The sequence below is a fragment of the Anthonomus grandis genome, chromosome 8 (genome assembly GCF_022605725.1).
Source record: "Anthonomus grandis grandis chromosome 8, icAntGran1.3, whole genome shotgun sequence".
NCBI lineage: Eukaryota > Metazoa > Arthropoda > Insecta > Coleoptera > Curculionidae > Anthonomus > Anthonomus grandis.
The window spans coordinates 34047921-34057541 of NC_065553.1; the positions used below are offsets into that span (position 1 = coordinate 34047921).

The 9621-nt window shown below is 35.7% G+C and overlaps 1 protein-coding gene across 1 annotated transcript; it reads left to right on the plus strand.

Annotated features, from left to right (window-relative positions):
• The first annotated feature begins 6174 nt into the window (after nucleotides 1–6174).
• On the plus strand, nucleotides 6175–9015 carry LOC126739053 (uncharacterized). The gene is made up of 2 exons (XM_050444573.1): nucleotides 6175–7046; nucleotides 8178–9015. The coding sequence occupies exons 1-2, from the start codon at nucleotides 6615–6617 to the stop codon at nucleotides 8700–8702; spliced, it is 957 nt and encodes a 318-aa protein (XP_050300530.1). The 5' UTR covers nucleotides 6175–6614; the 3' UTR covers nucleotides 8703–9015.
• Nucleotides 9016–9621: the final 606 nt, after the last annotated feature.

Consider the following 9621-nt stretch of genomic DNA (forward strand, 5'->3'; position numbering starts at 1 on the left):
CATAGTTATGGAGGTTTGCAAGGCCATTTGGCAAGTGCGTATGCCTGTGCCAACTGTCGAGGATTTTGAGAAGATTGGAAATGAATATTTTGAAAAATGGAACTCACCAAACTGTTTGGGTAGTGTCGATGGAAACATATTCGGCTCAAATGTCCAGATAATTCAGGCAGTATGCACTACAACTATAAAGGCTATTTTTCAATAGTGCTAATGGCAGTTGTTGATGTTAAATATAGATTTTTAGTGATAGATGTAGGCGCATACGGAAAAGATAGTGATGCTGGAGTATTTGCTAATTCAGCTTTTTACCAAAATATTTTAAATGGTTCTTTAGTTTTACCGAACGATAAACAACTGCCCAATTTCGAACAGAAGGCTCCATTTGTATTTATAGGCGATGAGGCATTTCCATTGAGAAGGTATTTAATGAGGCCATTTCCTGCAAGAAGAATTCAGGGGGATACAGCTGCTTCATATTTTAATTATCGATTATCAAGAGGTCGAATGACTGTGGAATCTGCTTTTGGTATCGCTTCTGCTAAATTTAGGATTTTGTTAAAAAGTATTAAAACGAATGTTAATAATGCAGTTCATATTGTAAAAGCGATTTGCCTTTTACACAATATTATAATAGACATGGAAAATGATAATGTTCCTACAATTTTTGGTAATAATATCGTATCAACGATGAATCAAAACTTAAGGGTTTGTAAGGTACTTGAGGGGAATAAGGCCTAGCTAAGAAAAAAATTTAATAAAGTGAAAGACTGTAATGTTAATATTTAGTTTAATACACCAAAGTGCTTATAAGGTTATATTAATTTTATCAAACTTAAAAAAATAGTCTTTAAAAAAGCTAGAAAACAAAAAATAAATATTAAGAAAAATAACGCAAATCGGCCTTATTATCCGATGGAGGTTTAATAAAGCCTATACATAAAAATGGCACAACTCGTTAATTGGGCGAAGTTTAGCATCCATCGGGACACTCAAAATCATCCATGTCATTGACTGTTAACACATTCCTCATGGTACCATTTAAGACATTTGCTGCACTGCCTCATATCGGCCTGCCTGTCTTCCTTACATCCATGGCAATACCATTCTGTACTTAACTTTTCTCTGGAGCTTTCAATATCTTTATTCAATTTGGCACGACTTTTGTTCTCCTCGGTAAAAAGATCTCTAGTGACTTGAGTTCCTTTGTAGTTTAGAGCTTTTTTTCAATTTTTTTTAGGTTTTTCATTAGTTTTTACTGCTGTGTCATCAGTCGAATCCGAGTCAGAAGAGTAAACATTGGAATAGGAAAATTTGCCAGACTTGTTGCCATTCCAGACGGACCAGGTTGAGGAGATTCAGGTAGACGCCTATTTTCTTTGTTGGTATCATCCGGTGCCGGTACGTCTGAGAGAATTGAAGGAGCAAATGCTGGTTCTGGAATTGCCTCGGGATTTAATGGAAACAGACCAGTAGCCTTAAAACCGTTTATAATGTTACTATGTGTCATGCATTTAGACTAAACATTTGAAAGTATGATGTTAAAACGTGATTTGGTCACCTTTTTGTTAGGATTCTGATCCAAGAATAATAATACCTCATTATCCCAATGATGCTCAAATGAACGATATACAGATTTGTCGAGGGGTTGTAGCTCATGTGTTGTATTCGATGGCAAACAGTATAGATCTATATCAAGTGAGTCTCCAACATCAACAATTGACAAATCAAGATGACAAGCTGCACCATCAAAAACTAAGAGGTACCTTCCTGGACTTTTGTATCGGGCTAAGTGTTTGAGGAATTCTTTAAAAAGTTCGTTAGTCATGTAGCGTTTACTTGATTTTTCCACTAGAGTTCCTGGTGGCAAATTATTATGTAATTCTGGCTTTAGCCTCTTTCCTTTAAAAATAATCATAGGAGGTATTGGTATTCCAAGGGCATTGACACATCCTGCAATTGTCACACTCTCTGCATGTTCTGACGATTGAAAGTGAACACGTTTTACCCCTTTCTTAGCTAAAACGGTAGGCTGGTGGTGAATAGTCAAGCGGCATCCTTTTTCATCCATATTATAAAGTCTTTCAGGGTGATTAATTATATCAAGATCATAATACATTTTCCCTATTTTTGAAAAATGATCATCAACTATTAATTTATTAAGTTTTTGAGCCCTAGCTGGATTCATAAACTGCTTTTCTTTTAGATATTACAGGATTTCTCTTCATAAAAGCCTTTAGCCAATCTTTACCAGCAAGTTTTGAAGTTGTATTAAATTGATCAGCAATTTTATTATCTTCGCAGAATCTGAATACCAATCAACGAAAGATCCGTGGAGTCACAGGTAGACCTATTTCACTAAATCTTATTATTCTTTTAACGAGATCAGCTTCTTGTTCTTCTTTTAAAATAGATTTACGACCTAGTCTTTTTATTAGGATTCCATTCTGAACATGATTTCTAATGGTTCTTCTGGGAATATTAAACCTTACCGCAGCCCCATATGTACTCAGAGTACCGCGTTGAACAGATCGAACTGCGGATATTAAATCCTTCTCGCACCAAGGTGCCCTTTTAGGAGGCATGATGTTAAAAATCACTGAAAATAAAACGAGAATAGTTTAGAAGTTTAATAATATGTTAATAAAAACATTAATTTGTCATGATGATAATAAGGCCTACATGGAGGGTAATAAGTCCTATTGCTTATTTTTATAGGCCTTATTACCCATCCATGACGAAATATTATGTAAATTTATTTAAATTATGTGGGCTAAATTTAATCTAATAAACTTTTGAAATCACAAAATATAAAGTCTAACCAAAATATCTGCAGTTATAAATTAAAAATACAATTATAAATACTAAAAATACTTACGTTTTTGTTCATTGTATCCTTATAATATCACACGCGGCGACCCGTCGACACAAGTTGTTGGAACTTACTGACGCCCGAAAGCGAAAAGCGCGGGTAGTACGTTCGAATGTCATTTGTAAATGGACCAATAGGAGCCGCGGACCCAACGCAATCGATTTGCGATTAATTTAAAGCGGTTTTTTTGAATATAGGTCTTATTACCCGACAGGCCTTATTACCTGCAGGTACCTTAGATTAAATAATCATTCATGTAGAGAAGCAGAAAATGTTCGAAATATTTTTTATAAATAAGATTTAAATGTAAATCTATATTTAATCCATTAAAAGAATAAAAAATCATCAGTACTTACTTGACATTCCCACGTTTTTTGCTACGCAATTCCATTCCTTATCGACAATTAGTCGATCTTTATAATGACGATGTCGTTTATTCCATAAAACCACCTTTTTTGCACTTCGGAAATAAAAACCTCCATTGCTCCTTCCAAGTCGTACGATAACTGCCGGATAAAATCAAACCGTTTTGATTTTTAAAACAATACGGGGTTCGCATACCGCAACTTACTTGGGACGTCTTTATTTAATTACCGCAGTTTAACGCCATGTGCTAGGTAAACGCGGGTACGTGCGATACGATAAAACGCACGCTATTGCATTGCGTGCGTTTTCACATAGGTGGCAAATTTAAATACGATATTTTAGTTAAAAAACAATTAAAAAGAGACGTGAATATAGAAAAAATCCTGGTAGAATCTATAGAAATAGAACCGTTTTGGGTGAATTCCATCACCTTTATCTTGAATTGCGACTAGATGGAAGTGCTTTCCGATAGTATACTAGAATGATAATAAATACATTTGATTATATTGTTGTAAAAATTTGAGATGCCTGCTACCACTGTACCACAAATTTTCAAAGACCTATTTCTATTGAAGAGAGGCTTTTGATAACCTTAAGGTAAGTAACTTATGCAAAAATGTACATTTTAATTGTTTTTATTGAAGGTAAATGTATTAAGGTATAATTTACTCTTTAAATATTTTGAAAAAAGTCTTATTCGAAATTTCCTTCGTTATATGCACTATTTGAATACAGAGTAGTAAAGTTGGAAGCAGGCGAAGACATAGACATACTCGAATAGGAGGTGGGCCCTGATGGCACAGTCGATGGTTGAGCAGGGAATTATGTACCAACACTTGTACTACTGGTAGTCTGCGGTGACATTTCTTGAATTAATACCTCTTGGAATTTGTTTCTTACCCGCAGCTGCTGTATCGGATCCATTTTTTCGAAATATGGCAGTAGAGATCTTAAAAATAGAGAATTCTCGTCTTCTGGTGATCTGGTGCTCTGCTCAAGGAAAGCGATTTTTTTTTATTATTCGTTTCTATATTAAGTAACTTTTCTTCCATATCAATATTCTCTTCGCGTAAGTCTTTCTCTTTAAACGAGAATGGTTTTTCTTGGACGAAGACGGCATATTTTTCGATTCAGCCTGTATCTGCCGTACAGGCTCTGTTTGTTGTGAGCCATCATTGTTGGCATTTCTTTGCGAAACGCCATCCTTAGCAACTGCAAGTGGAACAATGACAGTGGCAACCACTTGCGAATCATCTACAGTGCCACTTACTGGTGACGATGAAGCACTTGGAGTCCAATTTTCGTCCGAGATGTGCGCCTCAGTATCTTCATCGTCAACTAACGAGGTCTGCAATTTTTCCAATACCGCATTGTGAGGAACATTTCCTTCCGTAATTCTAGGGGCTACTATACACTTCATAAACTGTAGATTAGAAAAATACTGCCGCTTGCCTGTATATTTCTCATATGCAGCATCACCTGAATGAGGTTTACGAACTTTATTCAATTCTTTTGCAAACCGATCGCGCAAGTTTCTCCATTTCCTTTTAGCTTCTTCCTCTAAAATAGAAAACAATGCATCAATAAATACACTGCGCGTCAGTCAAAGCGAGACACCTGGTTTTTTTGAGTAAAATTCAAACTGCTATAACCTTTTTAACCTTAATTTTTCTTGTTTGGTTTTCAGTCGTGGATAAATTTTACCCAAGAAATCAGGTGTCCCGATTTAACTGACGAGCAGTTTGGTATATTATATCCGTATACACTGTGGGTCAATGATATTTTTGTGCAGTTATGATTAAAATTATGTATTGCTTTTTACTAAACCCCCCCTGAATATTTTTAGTTCTTCAGGACTTCAGAAAACGCATATGCCCTTGCCTACCGTCAGTGATTTTGAAAATGTTGTAGTACCGTATTTCAATAAATGGAACTTTCCTAATTGTTTAGGCAGCATCGACGGAAAACATATCAGAGTTAAATGTCCAGCTAAATCAGGCAGCATGTTCTATAATTACAAAAACTTTTTTTCAATAGTTCTAATGGCAATTGTGGATGCAAATTATCGATTTTTAATGATTGATGTGGGTTCATATGGTAAAGATAGCGATTCACGAGTATTTTCTAATTCAGCAATTTATCAAAACATCGAAAATGGCACTTTACTAATAAGAAAGATAAGCAGTTACCTAACTCTGAAAAAAAAACTCCCCTCGTATTCTTAGGAGATGAAGCATTCCCATTTAGAACATATCTGTTGAGACCCTATCCTAGAAGACGTCTTCAAAATAATGAAGCTGCCTCATATTACAATTACCGTTTATCACGGGCCAGAATGAGTGTGGAATGTGCCTTTGGCATAAGTTCTGCCAAATTTAGAATTTTATTAAAATCTATAGAGACAAAAGTTGAAAATGCAGTTTATATTGTAAAAGCGATTTGTATTTTACACAATACTATAATCGACATGGAAGAAGACCCAGTTGTCAACGGGTCAACCACTGAAAACAATCATAGTGATAACAATAATAATTTACGTATTTCAAGATCCCACAATCGTCCGACCAGGGAATCAGGAACAAAATTTAAATAGACCGAATGTACGATTTTTGAATAAATGCAATAAAAATTTATTAAAAATTTACTAGGTACTTTTATTACACTTACTTGAAAATCCAATATTGTTAGCTACAGCATCCCATTCCTTTTAAACAATTAACCGATCCTTGTACCGCGGATTTCTTTTATTCCACAAGATTTTTCTTCTTTGCACTTCACAAATTAATTAATAAATAAATTAATGCATCCATCGCAAAAATCGGACCTTAACTGCGGGGAAAATATAACCGATTTTAAATTAAAGACAATGCGTGCGTTCTAGTTGCGTACGGAATGATCGTCCGACGTGACAACGCTGGACGGGCTCATTTAAATTCATGTTGTTTATTTTAAACGTTCTACGCATTGCACGCACCGCAAATATCGCATTTACATAGAACATAGCGTAATCGTGATCGAATCCCGCATCGTACGCACCGCGACCTCCGTATTTAGCTAGGACAAGGCGTTAAGACACTATGGCGCATGAAATATTCGCTTCGTAACGTATTTAACTCCGAACTGAGTTGCATTGCTCTGCCTCAGGGATGTGTCGTTCGTGAATGATTCGGTCAAAATGACCGAATCTTTGCAACGACCCGCGACCCGTTTGATTACGCTCTGTGACCCTATCGTATCGTTCAAACGACCTTAAGCCGGTCACTCACGTTCCGGTAGACCTGTGCAGGTAAAACTGTACAGGTAAAACTGTACAGGTATACCGAAGACCTGACAAGCCCACACACGCTATGGTGAAATTCTATTCGAATTTGTTCAGTTGATGATGGCGTCGAAAGGTAATGATGCATTGGCTGTGCTAGCACTCTTATTGACTTTAAATAAACGTGTAAGGAAAAAACGGGAAAAATGGTGCCAAGATTGGATACTAAAGCAAAAAAGTTACAGTCACGTCAATTTATTGAACGAGTTAAAATTTGAATTTAAAGATTTTCAAAACTATCTACGAATGGATGAGAAAACATATTCAAAATTGCTTTCTTTGGTGAGTCCTTTTATAATAAAGAAGGATACTGTAATGAGAAAATCCATTTCACCTCATAAAAGATTAACTGCAACTCTAACATTCCTAGCAACAGGAAGAAGTTATGAAGACTTGCTGATTCTACAATTATTTTACCTCAGGCCCTGGGAAAAAATAATTCCCAAAACGTGTGATGCTTTGTATAAAGTTCTGCGCAAACAATACTTGAAAGTAAGCAAAAGACAAATTATTATTTTTTAAAACGTATTTATTACAAATTATTTAAGTAGGAATATTAATAATTATTATTATTAACGGCTGTATTTGACAGATGATGACTTGTACTTTAGGAGCCTGAATGTACATTTTCAAGAATTTAAAAAAAAGTCTGCGGGTATACATAACCTTAAGAGTTGGCAAAAACAGGGTTTTTGTGCACTTTAGGTTTTTTATTCTTGAAAATGTACATTGTACATGTATGCGTTTTTAAGAATTAAATAATTTTCGGGTTTACATAACCTCAAAAATAGAAAAAAAGCCTTTTTTGCTCTTTCTCTGTGGGATTTCCTTATCTAAGGGGATTTCGAAATTCTTTTACCACTTGATCGTCTGTGAAGTTGGTAAAATAAGAAGCAGCAGATGTATTGTTCAATCGTACAACCACTACATCATCACAAGACAGTTGTTGTTGGTTTGTTGAATTGTTTTGTTGGAATTGACAATTTGGACTTGTAGCAGGGGTACTAATAAAGCTGGGAGAGGACGAATATGATGTAGAATTGGAAGCCGACTGGCAAGGCAGTATAAGTGACTGGCGTTGCTGCATGATAGGATTTCTTGCATTATACATTTCCTGCATGTTAACGCATCTATGTTGCAGTGTAAGGCCGCCCAGTTCAGCCTCGAATTTTACATCGTTGATTATTTTTTCTGCAATTAGACTCTGCCTTTTGTCCACTTCTCTTAGTTTCATAGCAACACTTTTCCCAAAAACAGCAAAACGGTCTTTCTCTGTACGTGGACGTTCTTGCACAGCGGTCAAAACATCCTTGGTTAAAGAATCGTAGTTGTTTTTTCCTGGCCTTGATCATGAAGTAGTCACTGTGCCACTCTTTGAAAGACACGCAACCTTCTCATTTTGCGTTAGCGATTCGGTACCGTCTGTTGTAGGTTGTGCTTGAGATGGACATTCCGAGTAAACGTTTTCTTGTACTGACTCAACCTAAAATAAACAATATTATTAACATTAAAATAATATTACTTAGTATTTATTAAATTATTAGTAAGTATTAATATTACTTGTAATATTATATTTATTTGTAATTTTGTAAGCATTGTAATTTTATTGTTTAATTTTTTCAGTTTCCAAAATGCCAGGAAGCTTGGAAAGAAATAACAGATTTATTTGAGGCACGATGGAACTTTCCACACTGTTTGGGCGCAATCGACGGCAAGCACATTGACATCATTCCGCCGGCTGGAAGTGGCTCTGAATTTTTTAATTATAAAGGCCGACACAGTATGGTTCTTTTAGGAATTGCAAATGCCAAATATCAATTTATTTTAGCAGATTTTGGGACCAATGAAAGAATTTCAGAAGGAGGTGTTCTCCAAAACACAAAATTTTTCGAAATGTTGACAAAAGGTGATTTACGTATCCCAACCGAAGAACATGTCAAAGGAAATGGTAGGAATCTGCCGTATGTGTTTGTCGCCGATGACGCTTTTGCTTTACGCAGCGATATGATGAAACCATTTCGACAAGCGGACTTGAACTCGAAAGAGAAAAAAATATTTAACTATAGATTGTCTCGTGCAAGGCGCATCATCGAAAATGCGTTTGGAATATTGGCTGTACGATTATCGTATATTTCATACTCAAATTAATGTTGAACCTGAAAACATTATTAAAATAGTAATGGCCGCAGTTGTGCTGCACAATTTTCTAATAGAAAATTCACCAAAATCATACGCACCTAAACAATGTGTTCAAGAAGAAAATGCCGACGGAACCGTTATTAATTATGGATACGATACACAAAACTCTAGCATGGAAAATTTAGAGCAACGAAACCCCGGCAATATCAATGATACAGCAAAAAATTTTAGGGAAAATTTCATGTATTACTTTAATCATGAGGGCAGCGTACCATGGCAAAACAATTATATTAACTAAATATATAATGAATATAAATAATAATAGATTGTGTTTTTATTAATTTACCTCAGATAAAGTCTCCTCATCTGCATTCAAGTTCGATGTGGAATTTCTTGGCGTTTCTTGGTCACCAAGAAAGACAAATAAGTCGTAGTACCACAACTTAGGGTGATAAACTTCATCTGCGGATACTCCCGATTTAACAGAATCTTCATATTTTTTTTTCTCTTTTCTTACATTGCTTCTTAGATTATTAATTTTTTTTATTACAGCATTTTTATCGGCTGTAGGATCTAATTCTTTCAGTTTCTCCACAAGTGTCTTATATGCTGCATCCCTTTTTGCACGATCATGACATTCTTTCGCCTTAATTCGCCATAAACAGGGCGAAAATTTATAAATTTCTATAAACTCAGCAATTATTCGACGTTGTTCTTACGTACTTAACGCCATTTTATTAAAAAAACAAGTGGCCTTCGTATCCAATTACCGAAAAGACTGACGAACTGTACAGGTTAGTCGGCACACACGTTCCGGTACATCGTACGACAACACTCTGGCACAGGTACACCGAATCGATTTTCAATTCTGCTCCGGTCACCTGCACAGTTGCTCCGAACTGCGCAGGTTTGCTCACACACACGTTGC